General features: G+C 49.1%; 1 protein-coding gene across 1 annotated transcript in view; it reads left to right on the top strand.

Annotated features, from left to right (window-relative positions):
- The first annotated feature begins 1,912 nt into the window (after window positions 1–1,912).
- The window catches only part of LOC111548598, a 16,494-nt gene continuing 1,494 nt past the window's right edge, over window positions 1,913–16,912 (top strand). Inside the window, exons 1-6 of the mRNA XM_026456834.2 lie at window positions 1,913–2,068; window positions 6,617–6,678; window positions 10,572–10,732; window positions 11,399–11,877; window positions 13,887–13,961; window positions 15,972–16,683. Of these exons, the coding sequence (XP_026312619.1) occupies window positions 1,913–2,068; window positions 6,617–6,678; window positions 10,572–10,732; window positions 11,399–11,877; window positions 13,887–13,961; window positions 15,972–16,166 (1,128 nt within the window). The 3' untranslated portion in view covers window positions 16,167–16,683. The remainder of the gene's footprint in view (window positions 2,069–6,616; window positions 6,679–10,571; window positions 10,733–11,398; window positions 11,878–13,886; window positions 13,962–15,971; window positions 16,684–16,912) is intronic.

The following is a 16,912-nucleotide window of genomic DNA, read 5'->3' as shown; positions in this document are numbered from 1 at the left end:
AACAAAATACCATTCGAGTGTGCCCTGTCTTCACACTTTAGCTCACACTGCTATCTGATAAAGTAAGAGGGTCCGTCCCCTAAGAAAACTGGGGCATTTCCCTTTGACCATTTGCTGCCAACATTTTGTGCTTATTTCGGGAGACCTTCTAAGTGAATTACTAAGTCGGCCGTGACAGTCTGGAAACAGAGTCTGGCGGCTGCGCAGACCCCGCCAGGATGTTGGGTGCATTCTTTCTCGTTCCCACCCCTCCCCTGCTGGACGTTTCTGGGAAGTTTCTAGGTGGTGGGTGGTGTAGATTACAGCTGAGAAATTAGCTCAGATCATGCAAATAAATAAGAGGAATGGAGAATCAGCATGGAGCTTCGTCCTCGGCTTCCAGCACAGGCTCCCATCACAGTTTCCAGAGCTTTTACTGGCGTAACTTCAAAATAAGTTCTTTTGGAATTTCAGCAGAAAAGTGCTTTCAAGGATGAGAGAATTACTTAGTGATTGGGGAAAAGGGAAAGTACTGAGCCTTCACCACCCGAGTCTTCCTTGCCCACTCTGCGCCCAAACGGTGCCATCTGAGGTTGGGATCGAGGGGCGCCGGTGCTGGCAGGTGCTTGTTCCCTCCTGTAACAGGAGAGACTCAGACCGGGATGACATCCTCAGGGGGAGACAGCCGCAGGGCCATGGCTCCCCTGAGAGGCGTGTGGGTCATCGGGCCGCACATCTCAAATGAGTAGGAGAGCTCAGTGCAGTGAATGGAAAGAAACGATGAAATTCCTTTAGAGCCTGGTACAGGGACAGCCATCAGAAAGCTTCATTGCTAATCTCCCTCTGACGGAAGACGGTTTCTGGGCTTGTCAGATGGCAGGGAGTGGCCTGGTCACTGTTGATCTTGGAGCGTGTGGGACTCGTAAAAGTGAAGGAGGAAATGCTCCAGGCCTGACAGCAACTGCAGTGGGGAGATGGGGCAGGAACGGAGGGGTTGGGGCCGACAAGGCCGTACCCGGGAGGGGAGAGCAATCTGAGGCATGCTGTAGCCCCTTAGAGCGGGCCTGGCCCCTGGCTGGCAGAGTGGCTCCATGCCACCCAGTGCCCTTTCTCCCTCAGGAGACAGGGAAGCAAAGCACTTCCCCGGCCTCCAGGGCGTGTTCCTGAAGAGGTCAAGTGGACAGATCATCAGGGGATCACAGGAAAGACCAACACTTGCTCCTTTCTTTTGTTGATTCTTCTATGTCTATGATGAATGTGCCAGTTTCAAAAGAAATGCAGATCATTTTCATTGTTGATTTTCTGGAAATAGCGTTCAGCTTTTAGGGCAGAAGCTACTTTAATTTTATAGTATCTTATCGAAGGCGTGACTGAAAACCTTGCATCTCTTCCCAGCTTTTATGAGTCTTGATGGGCTGTTGGGTGGGTAGGATCCACATCCCTCCCGGGAGGTGTAAGCCGCTGTAGGCCGCTCATCAGAGGCAACTTCCCTGCAGAAAAGGGAGACAGAGGCAGAGTGTGGGTCAGAGCCACACGCCTGTGCTAGGGCACTTTACATTGATTTCATGTCTGCCCCAGACAGTGGATTAGTCTCTAGATTTTACTGATGAGCAGACAAGTGCTCAGAGAATTTAAAGTCAGACAGTGAGAGACTAGAGTTGCTGGGAGCCCAGCCTTAGGAGGGCTCAGGCCTCTGTGCTGGCTGCTCCGGGAGAGCTGCATTTCCCAGAACAAGGGCAGCGCGGGGGCGGGAGGGAGAGCGGAGGGATCCAAGGGACATGGGTGCTTTGTGAATGAAGTCAAGGCACACAGTGCGTTCATCCAATATTCTAAGACTTCCTTTGAGAAATGGAATATTTTGTTATGCATGTTGCTGGCCCGTGCGGGATAAAATTAAAAGGGCAATCTGGGCTTTGGGTTATTTTTTCCAGAAATGGCCATTCTGGGATTCTCAGGACCTAAATCAAACTGGGCCTTCCCTCAGAGAAAGCAAAGGCCCCAGACATGCTGGCGGCTGATGCAGCTCCCCAGTGCCACCCCATGGCTCCCCATGACCCAGTCCAATCCCACAGATGCCCACGGCCCAGAGGCAAGAAGCACTTTATCCCTTTGATGCAAGTGAAAAATGTGGTTCAGAGGGGTTAGCAGATTTTCCCCAGTAGTGGGATTTCAGCCCAAGTTTCCTGACAGCAGGTTTCCATCCTAGCCTTGGTGCACTGAGAACGGGTCACCTGTTCATCTTGAGGGCCTGAGACAGGGCTTGTTGTTGAATGGGGAATCTGGGATCCTCTGTCTCTGTCCCAGGACTGAAGGATCCAAATTTTCTTTCCTGCTCCTGAGAGAAGAACCCAGTGCAGCTCCCCACGCCTGCCAGATGGGCATAGACCTAGGACTGGGGGATCCAAAGAGCCCCGTGACATTGAATCCCTCCAGCAGGGTGAACATGATGCATTCGTGGTTCTGCAGAAGTGAAAACTTACACTTGGAGCCGCCCAGGAAGCACCTGCAGTGGTTTCCCCCGTGGAAATTATACTCGTGTTGAAGTTTGTCATACAAGGAATGTAGCAGCATGCTGCCATTTATTTAATTAAAAATAGCAAAAATGCATCCGGACTCTCAGTCATCTATTTTCTTAACAAGAAACTTCACTGGGACAATCTTCAAAATGGCACATCCCTCACCGCCGAGATTATCTCTGTTCCTGATCATGAATGGCAAAGAAAAGAAGCAAAGGCCAGAAGGAAAAGGGAAACCCTTCAGACCACACAGGTGTGTTTCTGTTTCATCCTCTTTCACAGGGAAGTTCACACAAAAACAAGCAGCACATAAAAATACAACCTCAAGACTTGTGTGTTTGTTCCAGCTCTGTCCCAATTTGCGTTCTTGTTTCGATACGTCTTGGCAACATCCTGGGCCTAGGATAGTGAGTTTTCTTTTCTTCCTAGTAGATTTTCTACTCTTTTGAAGTTAGGAAATGTCCATGGTTTCTTTCAAGCATCTTTGGGTGAGTTTTTTTTTTCTTTTTTTTTTTTCAGAGTCAGAGCAGGAAAAGGTCATTCAGCTTATCTTGTCCACTTCCTGAAATCCAAACACACTCTCAGAAAACTGCCTCACACCCTATCCATTCAGCATGTGTCTCTGGACTTGGACAGGAGATTTCAGAGCCATTTCGACTTTACAAAAACTTTTGGAGCTGGTCTGAATAGCCTCCAAAGACTTTGAGAAATAATTTAGAACGTTTGAGACTAAAATTGGGGTGGTTAGTTCCCTCCTAAGGATGTGATTCAGAAAAAAAATCCTTTCTTTTCTCAGAGAATTCCATCCAAGTTGGCTGCCCAAAACTTCCAAGCAAACTGATGGCTGATATTTTCAAACTCTCGTCCAAATTCTATTTACCCATTGAGTGGGGGATCTCGGCCTATTCTTAGAGCTTCCTTTATCCTAATTGAAAAATGGGTTGCGTGATTTGCATGTGATAAAAATGAAGGCTCATAAAGGAATCTATAATACTTGCCCGCATCAAGTAAAATGTAGCTTAGACTCATTTACAGAATATTAGCGGTCTCACTATGCAAAAAAAAACAAACAAACAAAAAAGGTAAGAATTTCAGTGCAAACTTCCCTACCAAAATAGTCAAAGCTATCTACCTTGAAAAACAGTTACCAGAAGGCAGGTGACCTGCACAAACCACCTAAATTTTCCAAACACAGCACCATCTCTTGGTGAATACTCAGCACCCCTCCTAACAGATTTTTTCCCATTCCAATGTGGAAAAGCAAAAACGTCAAGGAAAGCACATTGCTAAGGAATCAGGAGTGAGAAACACACAACGGTGAATTTTCTCATTCGACAGACAGTCTTAGACCATACCTGCTGTGGTCTCGGGAACATGACAAGCTGTGGGTTTGTGTGAGTAAGCTCTCAAAGCCACTGCCATGCTGATGAAATTAACTCTAAAGGGCCATGTTGCTGAATCAACGCGGTTACTCCAGAGGCCTGTGAGGGTTGTGTCCAGTGCTTGCCACCAGGAATCTGTTCGTTGTTATCAGTCCAGACAGTAAATGTATTTATCCATCAACCCTGGCTGTTCATGTGGAAACCCTAAGCCAACACTCATCCGAGGAGTCAGGCTGGGCCCGGGCCACAGAGTGAGACCAGCCTTACAATGCGGGACTTTCTTTTTTTTTTTTCTTAAATCACATGATCAGACCACAAGATTTGTAGCCATATTTCATTGTCAGAGTTAAAAATAAGACCCAGTCCCCCAAAATCATGACATCCAATTCTTTCTATCAAAATATGATTGTGTTTTTTTAAATGAATTCCAGTGACATTTATCAAGCATCTTTGATGAAGGAGAGACTATTTATGAGTGAATCACTAAGATAAGTTTTGCAAACTCTTGAAAGAGCACATTTTTAATTTTAATCTTAGAAATTTGGTTACATTTTTTTTCCTGAAATATACCACAAAGTTCCTAACTCTCTTATGAACTGATTTCTTTATTGTGGTAATATACACAAAACATAAAATTTACTATTCTGAACATTTTGAAGTTTAGAGTTCAGAGGCACGAAGTATATTCGTCTTGTTGTACCACCATCACCACCATCCATAAGAACCGATTATTTTAAACATAAATTAACCTTGCCTGATGACTTCATACCATGATTACAAATATCCAGTCCTGTGCTGAGTCATTACAGCACTCACTGGAACGAATGGAGTGTTTATGACTCCTTATCCCACATACGAGATAACCTCAGGATGTTAAGCTTTCTGAGGTCTGGAGATGTTTTTTTATTGCCCTTACATTTGTTGTTGTTCTTTGTCTTCTTCCATCAGGTTGTAGGCAGTCATTTTTATCCACTTTCAGTACACTCGCCTGAGGTATCTACCCTTTCCTAGTGACTGCAGGGAAAGCCAGTAATCAAACTGGTTAGAATTGTACTCAACCAGGAGTCCCGGTCTGGAGAAAGACTCCCTGTGAGTAACGGTCAAAACTACCCTGGCAATGCACCCCATGATGTGCATCTGGACACTTTGTAAAATATTTTTGCTTCTTTCAGGGTCTCAACTTGGTCTTAGAGTGTAGTGATTGACATGGATCTGACCTGTGGATGATGGAGGACTTATTCTTGTGTTATCTTCATTGCCTTAAGCTTCCCTTAACATCAAAAGGCAAAATACACTAATAACATCTGGCAGCCTAGTCCCAACTGTGAAAGCAAGAGAAAATTCAATTTAAGAGACAGAAAATTTAAGCAAATCTCCCTTTTAGGTAGCTATCATTTCCTGCCATAGAAATAAAAGACAGATCCTTCCTATATTTGCTCTCAGTTTGTCATGAACATAACATTTTTCTCCTAAAACTACTCCTCCTACATATGTACCCAGGTAAAGAAATAAACCCTGGAAGAAGCCTAAACATTTAGAGCAACCAGAAAGCAGGCAACACTACAAGGGACTGAACCAGGTGGGTCAGCGATGCTTTCAAATATCTTCTCTCTTTTCGGTTTCAGTATTTGCTGGATGGACAAGTATTTTCTCTGAGTATCTACCACCAGCACTTACATTTGGTCTTTAATTAAGTCAGTGGTTCTCAACTGGGAGTGACTTTGTCTGCCCAGGGAACATTTGGCAATGTCTGGAGACATTTTGATTATCAATGCTGGGGAGGAGGTGCTCTTGGCATCTCCTCTAGGTAGAGGCCAGGGATGCTGTTTAACATCCACACGGGACTGCACCTATAACAAAGAAGCGTTTGGCCCGGATGTCTGAAGTCCTGAGGGTGAGAAACCTCACGAGCTGCCGAAGTAAGCGATCCAGGGAGTAGTAGGAGGAAGAGATGGGAGCCAGGGAAAGGAGAGGAAAGTGGGCACCCCAGCACTGTCAGTAGGTCACGGAGGTGCAGTGAGATTTATGAAATGTTTGTGGGTAGGAAGAGTCCCTAGAAGTTGATTCGTGAAGCTGGAGGACTATTGCTTACTAAGGTTTGACGCTCAATGTGAATGTGAATGGCCGTGGTAAGGAGTTGGGGCTGCAGGGAGGAGCCCAACCCAACAGTCCAAGAGCTGCCTCTAAGGGCAGGGGACAGATGTTGTTTCGGGTCTGGAAAAGGGACTTGACTCCAGCTTGATCTCTAAAGAATGTGATGCTCAGAAGAAACCCAATTAATCAATAATAATCAAAGAAACACTCAAGCTCTTCATAATCAAGAAAACACAAATTGAGAAATTGGGGTGCCCTTTTAACCTAAATGACCACATTCCTTTTTTTAATTTTATTTTTTTGAGACGGAATCTCACTGACTCTGTTGCCCAGGCTGGAGTGCAATGGCGTGATCTCAAATCATAGGCAACCTCTGTCTCTTGGGTTCAAGCAATTCTCCTGCCTTAGCCTCTCGAGTAGCTGGGATTACAGGCGTGCACCACCACACCTGGCTAATTTTTGTATTTTTAGTAGAGACAGGGTTTCACCATGTTGGCCAGGCTAGTCTTGAGCTCCTGACCTCAGGTGATCTGCCTGCCTCCGCCTCCCAAATTGCTGGGATTACAGGTGTGAGCCACCGTGACCCGCCAAAATGGCCACATTTTAATAGTCTGACAGTATCGGCTTGTGTGGTTTGTCCCTCAGTACGGTTTTGCATATTTCCCAAAGACTGTGTACTCTCGTATTACGTGTGCACTGAAGCAGTCGTAATTGTTATCTACAGGATCGAGTCCATTTGACAAGTTACAAAATGCCGGTCAGGACCCACTACATTTATTTTGTGATCCATTCATGTTCATGACCCGTGGTCTGAAAAACACGCCGCTAGAGGAAGGAAACTTGTATGAGGGCATGGTTTAAACGTTGTGTTGCGTGATGGTTAATTTTAGGTGTCCATTTGGCTAGGCCACGGTACCCAGCTATCTGGTCAAACACTATTCTCTGTGTTTCTATGCAGGTGTTTTTTCATGGATTAATTTACTTCAGGAGACTTGCAGCAAAGCAGAGCATCCTCCATGATGTGAGTGGGCCTCATCCCACCATCTGAAGGCCTTAAGGAAAAGACTGACCTCCCTTGAGTCAGAGGGAATGTTCCCAGCAGATGGTCTTTAGACCCAAACACAACTTCCCTAGGTCCCCAGCCTGCCAGCTCACCCTGCACTGTGGGAACTTGCCAGCCCCACAATGGCATGAGCCAAGTCCTCAAATACACTTCTCATCCCCTCTCGAATGTTGAATTTTGTTATGAAAAATACGTGGGTCACCTAGGATAGGACGCTAACATCTGTCCTTTCTGGATGGTAGTTGTAGTGGGTTGAATAGTGTTCCCCCCCGAAAAAAAAATACATCCACCCATAACTTGTGAATGTGACGATATTTGGAGTCTTCGCAGATGTAATTAAGTTGGGGATTGGAGATGAGATCATCTTGGATTAGAGTGGACCCTAAATCCAATGACAAGTCCTTACCATCACAGACTCCAGTTTTGCTTCCAAAATTCTGAAACTATTCTCAAAAAATATGTTCACGTATTTGAGAGAAAATGAAGACACGACTTACAGATGTGATGATTTGATCCGACCTGCACAGCAGCTCTTAACCAGCCCTTGTCCCTCTTGGGTAGAATAAATGTATACATTAGAATGTATACATTCCAGTTTCCACATTAGAATATGGTCTTAGACCTTCCCGCCAGTCCTCCCGCCCTCTCTCCCTCACTGTAGCAATGCTGGAAGCCAGGGGCTCCAGACGGCCCAGCTACAGATGGAAGTGGCAAGGATCCCGCTCACCCGAGGAGCGTTGGCCTGGAGAGCTGCCTGACCCGGCCTTTAATGAGCAAGAGGTAGACTTTTCTTACGTCACTGAGACCTTGGGGTTTGTTTCCACAGCATGACCTGTTTTTCCTGACTCATACAAGCCCCTGGAAGCATCTGACTCACTAATCCATTGACCTTCTCTAACATCAGCATTTACGGATCCTGCCATCAAAATTCTTCATTCATTATGAGGGCTCAGTCAGTTCTCCTTAGGATTATTAAACCATTAGCAAAAGTGCATTAAAATCAGTTTATAATCTCTTCCAATGGGATTTCACAAATATCACTCCATAGCCAAATGGTTAACTGCTCTCTTCTGACTCAGAAAAGCGTATTGTAATTAGAACACTTTTTGCACAATAATAAAAACAAAGCCGCTTTCGCAGGTTGTGCTGGATGTCAAACGTGGGTAAACCACTCTACTTTGAGCTCAGCTCGGCGCAGGTCTATTTATTTACAGACACTTCAGAAAGAAGAGGGTAGGCCACATCCCTACAGCCCAGGGTGTGGGGTGTGGATGCGCTTGTCTGTTTGTTGTGACTAAGTCTTGCTCAGTCCTAATTCTTCCTGGTCAAAAACTGTTATTTTTAAAAGACTCCTTGAACACAAAACCCTTCAGATGTGATGGAGACGTGGCCAAGGGAAGCAGTGAAGTGTAGCGATGGTGTGATGAAGGCTCTGAGCCCAGATCCCAAATCCTGACACCCACCAGCAGCTGTGCATGTTTGAACTTACGAACCCATTTCCGCAGGTGGAAAATGGGCAAGTAAGCTTACCCTTGGCCTTGTCAGGAGCATGAGAAGGCCTCAGCAGGGAGCCTGGCTAGTCCTGCCCCCAGGCTCAGCGGTGGTTCTTCCTGTAGTCCTGCTGACCAGAAGGAACGTCACAAACGTCTCCTGCCCTCAGGAGGCCTGGGGAAGATGTCGGAGGCCGCCCATCTCTCAGCACCTTCCACAGAACACTGGCCCCCACACGTCAATGGTGCAACAGCCCCGTCCTGGTAGCTGATCCCTTAGCTGTCCCGGAATTCCAAGAGCAGCTTTGGAAGAGCTAGTTGGGTCCTTCCAGGGGGCATGGAAAGGAGGACCAAGGCCTTACCTGACTGAGGTGAGGAGCAGACACCATGGGGAGTGGGGAAAGAGAGAATTACAGAAGGTGCTTCCTTTACAGAATGCCGAGGCCAACTCAGGCAAATGTCAAGACCAGGAAAAGCCACCAACTTCAATTCAATTAAACGCATAATTGAATTGACTTTCAAGAAGGAATAATCTGGGTATTGACAAGTTTGTCTTCAAGTTAAGGCAAGAGAGAGAAGTCTTGAAGGATATTCATTAAAGTGTTCCTGGTTATCCCTGGATGGTGGCATTTGGTGTGATGTTCATGCTTATTTTACAAAAGCAACTAAACTACTTTGAATAAGGGAGGAAAAGGAAATACGAAAGAAATACCCAAGTTCTGAGTCAGAGATGTGACTTCAAATCCCAATTCCACCACCACCAGCTGTGACCATGAACAGTCCCAGCATTACCGAGGGCCTTAGTTTCTGCCTCTGCAGAATGGGAATAATAGTATCTATCTCCTAGGATTATCGAAGCTTAAAGTGGATAATTTAGGATATGCCAAACATCTGGAATCACGCTCAAAAAGTGGTAAAGAATTTAGAAGATATTTTTCTTTAACACTCCAAAGCAACTTTCAGGGAAAGTCATTTTTCATGGAAGGTGCTGACTTTATTGGAGACCGACCATCTCCTCATCACAGTCTACTCCAGGAAAATCAGAGGGAGGTGGGGAATGTTGTACCCAACTTTCTAATGTCTCTAAGACGTGGGTGGCAAGGGTAGGCTGTTACTACTCCAGAATAATGTTGCTATCCACCCATTCGGGGCTTAGCATCACAGCCAAACTGAGATCCAGACCCCAGAGAAGCCATGTGAATCAACAGCAACTGTGCAGCCCCCCACCCATGCAACCCCACCCCAGACCTGGCGTCCCACTCACTGAGGCTCTGGCCAGGTGGCGGTGACTCAAACCTTCTCCATTTTAACTTGGCATCTCAGAGCTTTTGGATGGAGTCCACAAATACATGAGACAAAAATAGGCCAGCATACCCTCCCTTGCCAGGCCCTCATTGTTGAGGGATGAGATGAGGGCTGGGCAAGCAGTTACACAGCTGAAACCAGGGCCCTAGAACCCAGCTCTGCCACGCATGGGCACCCCACAGCTTTGCCCACAGTGTCTGCTCTTTGTTCTCGGTTTCTCCTCTACTTCTCCTCCACCTCCCATTCTTTGTGATCCATCTTTTTCCAAAAGTTGACAGGTTGGCTGGAGACAATTCCCCCTGGCGGCTTTTCTGTCTTTTCCACCTTTAGTTTAAGTGTCCATGAGGGCTGGTGATCCGTTTTAGGTCCTCCATACCTTCCTGGGCAATCCCTCCGGGCCCCCACACCTCCACGCCCTCCACCTTCCCAGCTCCTTCCTCCCAGGGCCTAGAGCTTTTCCTTCTTTCCATCCTCTATGCACTGTTTCACCCCGACATGTATGTTATTGTTTTATTGTGGCGTCAACCATTCTTGGCGACTTTTCCCAGGGCTTGCAATTTTGTAGCAGAGAGAGATTTTCTATCTAAAGCAAAATGCTGGTCTTGTTTAAATAAATAATAATAAGATAAAAGAATCAGGCGCTGTAGGGGTATTTGGCCCACAGCCATCCTGTCTCAGCAGGGTCCTTTTCATTGAGGGAAGCATTTTTCATATCCATAATTTGCCCTTTTCTCTAACCCAGGGTGCACGCTGCCATGACCCTTGGTGACAATGTCCCCTGTGGCCTTCCTCCAAGGCTTGCTCCAGCAAGCTCTGACATGCTGTCCTCCCTGATCTTCTGGGCTGCGGCTTCTCCGACCTCCCCTAGCTCCTACAGACAGAGGAGCAACAGCAAGGCACAAGGTAAGACAAACACCCTCTAGGCCACGCCACCCCTCGCTGCCAGTCTGGGACAGCCAGGCAAAAGGCAGGCGGCCCCAGCTCTGGAGGCCTTTCCTCCTCTGGACCCTAACCCTAACCCTAAGCCGCTAGAACACTCGTGGCAGAAAGGTGACCTGCTTTGAGGCTCCCCTCCCTGCATGTACATCCATCCGGCTTCTGTCACCATTCGGCTTCTCTCAAGAAGGAACCTGGTGTCTGCCAGCCGTGGGTCTTCATCCCCGCTCTGGTATTGCTCTCATGTGGCCACATAACCTTGAATGTCTGACCTTCAGTTTCTTCATGTGTCCCGTGGTGAAGATGATCCCCACTTTGCTAGAAGTGAGAATTGCCTAAAAGAAAATAGGTGATATGGCGGCATGTTTGTTGAGCTAGGAGGACTTGGAACAAAATTAGCTTCTGCACCGGCTGTGCTGGAGCCAGGCGGGCCGCGCCAGTGTGGCCCTGTTTTTCCTGGTTTGTGTCCCAGGAACCTGCCAACCCCCATTGTCCCGGATTTTCCCTTTGACTCCAAATGCCGTCTTTTTTTTTTTTTTTTTTATCAAGCCTCTTTATTTTTGTTATTATCCCGTCAACATACTGCCCTCTGATTTGCCCCCATTAATGACTCGTGCCCTTTCCAAAGTCCAGCACACCGTATGTGTATTCTCTTTCAACTGTCCTTAAAAAGGTTCCATTTGTCACCTCCGCCCCGCTCACAGGCGCCCGCACTCTGGGGCCAGGCCCTCGCGGGCTCCCGGGCTCCTCCGATCGCTTCCCTGACAATCCGGGCCGCAGGGCCGGCCCAGCGGGTGTCGCACGGGAGGGCACGTTTGGGCGGCTCACGCCGTGTTGGTCTTCCCTGTGTGCTGTACGGGAACACGTTCGTGCCTGCGCCCCGCGGGGCAGAGCCGTCTCCCCGCCCCGCACGCCGCGCCCGCAGGCTCCGCTGCCCGCAGCCTCTTCCGACGCCCCCGGCCGCGCGCCCACCTCCCCGCCGCGTGCTGTGCGGGGCTTCCGCTCCTGCGCACGAATGCTTCTGCGAGCTCTCTCGGAAGCCGCTGGGGGGCGGGGAATCTGCGGAGGAATGGCGCTTTATACATCGAAAAATAATAACAACAGAGCGTACGGTGAGCACCGGGGGCTGGAAACGGTGCGGGATCCGCTCGGGGCGGGGCGGCGCGGCCAGCGAATGACAACACTGCCCCCTGGTGGCCGATGCGGCCGGGCCCGAGAGAGCGCGGGCCGGGTGCGAGCCAGGCTTCACCACGCAGCTTCCCCGTTCACCCCACTGAAACCGTCACTGAGCAGTGACGAGAATTCCCCGGGAAGCATGGAGGCCAGGAAGAAGCCCAGGAGAAAAATCCGAATCTCACTGTTTTTAGAGTATGGATTTATTTCTTGTCCCCAGATAGCAAGCTGAATTTCTGAATAGTTCAGAGCTCGCAAAAGAAGCCAAGACCTTTCAGGGCATTTTACAATGTTGCTTTTTATAAACCAAATATTTAAACCATTACTATCACAGTTACTGGGGGATTACTGTTGAGCGGAAATTCTTGTGAAACTCCCAAAAGAAAGGGTCGTTTGTGCTTCTTTGGCCTTAAGTAAAAATGTCCTGTTTAGTGTGTACACGTCTTCATATTTAATTATTCAGACTGTGCACTTTGTACATAAACTCAGCACTTAGGTTCTCTGTGAGCCAGAAACCTGGCTTCTGTGCTCATCCACAGACCAAGTGAGAGCACAGAAGCCAAGCCTGGTGGAGCCTGTGCCTACCAGGGCATTTCACTAAAGCTTCAACCACTCACTGTAAATATCTCCCATCGAGGCTGAGGAAAAGTCGTAGCATACTTGGAAATTGGGGTGGAGTATCGTCATCCAAAAAGGCGTATTTCTTTTGGTGTTTTCCACACCCGGCTGTGTCACTGTGAAGCCTCAGCTCTCCCAGTCGCCCCATAAACTGGAAGAATCCTAGTGTTTCCTGTCCTGCCACATCAGGTGTGGGAAAGATTCTTTTTTTTTTTTCTGAGACAGAGTTTTGCTCTTGTTATCCAGGCTGAAGTGCAATGGCACGACCTTGGCTCACTGCAACCTCTGCTTCCCGGGTTCAAGTGATTCTCCTGCCTCAGCCTCTGGAGTAGGGAGCTGGGATTACAGGCACCCGCCACCATGCCTGGTTATTTTTTGCATTTTTTAGTAGAGATCGGGTCTCACCATGTTGGCCAGGCTGGTCTCAAAATCCTGACCTCAGGTGATCCACCTGCTTCCGCCTCCCAAAGTGCAGAAATATTCTTAAGATGGATTTTTGGTAAGTACTTAGAGAAACTTTATGAAAGCTACCTTCAGTAACATAGAAAACTGTATATGCACCTACTTAGATGCAGAGCTCCCAGGGAGGAAGTGCTCTGAACATTACAGGTCAAATCTGCCCCCAAATAAGTTGATAGAACTTCAAGGAAGCATGAAAGTGGCCTCGTGCATTTTTATTTTATAGAGCATAAGTGCCTAATAAATGAATGTGTGGGTCTGAAGAAAGTGGTATTTTCTAATGAAGTTATAAGTGTCACAGTCCAGAAAAGTAGAACCCAAACAAACACAAAAAGGAGTGTGCAAGGCCCACACCACGCTGCACAGACTCTTCCCGCCTGGCGAATGCTCAGCAAGGGGCCAGGCCACAGGCGAATGCTCTGCAAGGGGCCAGGCCACAGGGAGGGAGAGAAAGGTTGCCGGCATGAACACCAGGTGACCCCGTGAAGTGAAGTGTGTGATTCTGAGAGCAGGAGTCCCCAAGTGAAGTGGGCGATGGCCTCCACCACCTTGAGAACTCGTCTTCCACTGTTTTTAAAGCTGCCTTCTGTTTTGTTTTAGTTCTGGTAAGATACACCTAACATAAAATTGACCCTCTTAACCATTTTTAAGTGTGCAGTTCAATGGCATTAAGTACACTCACATTGCTATGCAACCATCACCAGCATCCATCTCCAGGACTTTCTCCTCTTCCCAGATGGAAACTGTGGCCCCAGGACACACCAACTCCCCATCTTCTCTCCCCCAGCCCCTGGAAACCCCCATTCCAGTTGCTGTCTTTGTGAATTTGACCACTGGGAACCTCACACAACATTTATCCCTTTTATCTCAGGATTACTACACTGAGCATGATGTCCCCCAGGCTCATCCATGTTGTAGCGTGTGCCAGGTTTCCCTCCCTGTTAAGGTGAGTCACGTTTCATCATACGTACCCATCACATCTGCTTATCCGTTCCTCTGTCCGGGGATCCTTATCCGTTCGTCTGTCCGTGGATCCATGGACGCTTGGGTTGTTTCCACCTTCTGCCTAACATGAATAACACTTCTGTGAACGTGGGTGTACAAACCACTCCTTGAGACCCTGCTTTCAATTCCTCTGGAGATATACCCAGAAGAGGGATTGCTGGATAATGTGGTGATTCTGTTTAATTTTTGGAGGAGCCACTGTACAGATTTCCACGCGGCCGCACAGCTTTCCCTTCCCACCCGCAGGGCCGAAGGGCTCCACTTCCTCCACATCCTCGCCAACGCTGGCGGTTTCTGGGTTTTTGACAGTGGCCATCCTGATGAGCATGAGGTGGTAGAGCTGCCTGCTTTTTGATTAATGTGACGATCACAGCCTCTGCCTGGGAATTTTACAGAATGGTGATGACTTTTTCTGGCATCTCAGGAAAGAAAATAACTTCCTGGAGGTCCTTAGTCAGAATCTACTCAGTATAGGCTCACATGAGACCTCGCCTCCTCCGGGAGTCACAACCGCTAATATACTTCTTCCTTCTGCTCTGCCCCCCACACACCGCCCTGCCAGTCAGCACCTACAGGGAGACTGGGAGCTGGTAGAGGAAAGACACCCTAAATCCCTGAGGTCAAGCAAAGCCCCTGGGGAGGCGCCGTGGGATCCCTGCCTCGGGCCTGCCTAGACAGTGTGTGAATGAGCCTCCCAGAGATTTTCCCCGCTCTGACCTCGAGGGCCAGCCTGCCTGTGTGGCCTGAGCTGCTTTCTTCCCAGAGGAACTTACTTGCGGCAGAGCAGGACTCCACGGCCTCGGGGCAGCCTGGGGATGTGTGTTCCTATGCCATGGTTGTATGTCCATGGGTGTGTGTGTTTCTGTGTGTGTGTGTGTGTGTGTGTGTGTGCGGGGGGTTAGGGGGGTGTTTGGCAGGACCAATGTGTCTTGTATACTCAAGGATGGATTCTTTCAAGCCAGTCTTCTTTCTGGTGCTCTGCTCCCTGCATTTCCACTCGTGCTGTGTGGCCGGTTAACATTTGTTTATCGTGCGCTTCCCCTATTAAAATTTCTTTAGGCCAGCCAGGCGCGATGGCTCATGCCTGTAATCCCAGCACTTTGGGAGGTTGAGGCGGGCAGATCACAAGGTCAGGAGATTGAGACCATCCTGGCCAATATGGTGAAACCCTGTCTCTACTAAAAATACAAAAATTAGCTGGTGTGGTCATGGGCGCCTGTAATCCCAGCTACTCAGGAGGCTGAGGCACGAGAATCACTTGAACCCAGGAGGCAGAGCTTGCAGTGAGCCAAGATTGTGCCACTGCACCCCAGCCTGGCGACAGAGTGAGACTCCGTCTCAAAAAAATTTTTTCTTTTTTCTTTAGGCCATGGCAAACTGGGGAGCTGTCCTGGTTGGGTGAAGGTCCAAATCACCTCCCCATCCCAAGGGTCACTTCTCTAGAGAGAATATGACACACGCAAGAACCAAAACCTCACAGGAGCTGCTTGTCCACCTTCAAGAAAGGTTCAGACAGATGTCCAAGGTGGTGGATGGAACTCCTGTTCCCCTTTTCCTCTACTTGCAAAATCTAGCGACACTGTGGCCCAACGATGGAGAAGAAGCCGAGAACCGGGCAAGGGTCTCTTTTCCTGCAACTGTGGCTTTTCTGGCTAAGCTGCCGGTTGGGCACTCATTCCCAGCTCCACATGGCGGCGGCCTTGCTGCATCCTGCCTGGGCTCAGGCCTCTACGCTGCCCTCGCTCCTTTTCTGTCTTCCATGTTCCTGCTGGGCCTTGATTTTTCTTGGTCTGGCTCAGGGTCTTCAACCAGCCACCTTTCCCAGTCCATCTGGGATCCTTTGTTTCCTTTTCCAAACCTCTCTCTGTGTGGTTGGGCAGGTGGGAGGATCCTGGAGCTCTGGGCTTCCATACCTGTCACCCCCTGTCACGGAAATTCCCTTGGTCTCCAGGGCTCAAGCAGACGGCAGCATGACTCCTATAGGATGAGCAGTAGCCAAGTGTGGCTGGCCTTCGCCTTCCAAGAAAGGTGGTGTTTCCTGGCATCTACAGGGCCTTCGCCACTCTTGAGGGATCTCCAGCCCCTCTGCTCCCAGGCGGGACTGCCCTCCAGCACTGAATCTTCTGACTGCCACGGGTTTCACTGAGCCAAGTGGACGGAGGGTTGGCCTGCTTCCGCTGAGGGTGTGTGTGCCGTCGCCAGCATAGGGGTGGGAGTGGCTGGCCTGTCACAGGAACATCTTGGGCCTTCTGGCAGGCATCCCTGAGGGTGGCTTGGACCCCAGTGTGGCCCTCTCGGGGTTCCCAGGTTTGCTTGGCCTTTCCTTCACTTTTTTGGTGAGGGGGCCTTCAGTCTTGGAATGGCTCCATTCCAAGAGTCCCTGGAGACACACGCTCACTCCACCTGCTCGCGAGCCTGGTGCTCGCATCACAGCGCCCGCCACCGTTGCCTGCGGGTTCGTTCCTGAGGCTGGGCGGAGCAGTAGCCCTCCGTGGCAGTGCCTTGGTGTCGTGCTGCTCTGGCCTGTTTTTTCCAGGGTGTCGCCGGGGTGGTCCCGGGATTTTAGGAGTCGCAGAGGTCCGATCAGGATGAACAAACGTCAGTCGGAGCCCCAGTGATGCACTGCGGGATCCCTGTCTCAGTCCTGCCTAGATGATGTGCGGGTGAGTCTGCCCTGAGATCGTCCCACTGTGACTCCGAGGGCCGGCCTGCCTCTGTGCCCGTGGGCTGCTGTCTTCCCAGAGGGGCTTCCTGGCAGCCGCAGAGCTCCGCAGCTTCAGGGGCAGCCTGGGTGTGTGTGTGTTTTTATGCCACGGTTGTATGTCCGTCTGTGTGCATGTGTGTGTTTGTGTGTGTGTGTGGGTTTGTGTGTTTGTGTGTGTGTGTTTGTGT

Source organism: Piliocolobus tephrosceles, chromosome 5, assembly GCF_002776525.5.
Source record: "Piliocolobus tephrosceles isolate RC106 chromosome 5, ASM277652v3, whole genome shotgun sequence".
NCBI classification, from domain to species: domain Eukaryota; kingdom Metazoa; phylum Chordata; class Mammalia; order Primates; family Cercopithecidae; genus Piliocolobus; species Piliocolobus tephrosceles.
The sequence above is the reverse complement of the archived record's forward strand: the minus strand, read 5'-3'. Positions and strand labels throughout refer to the sequence as shown.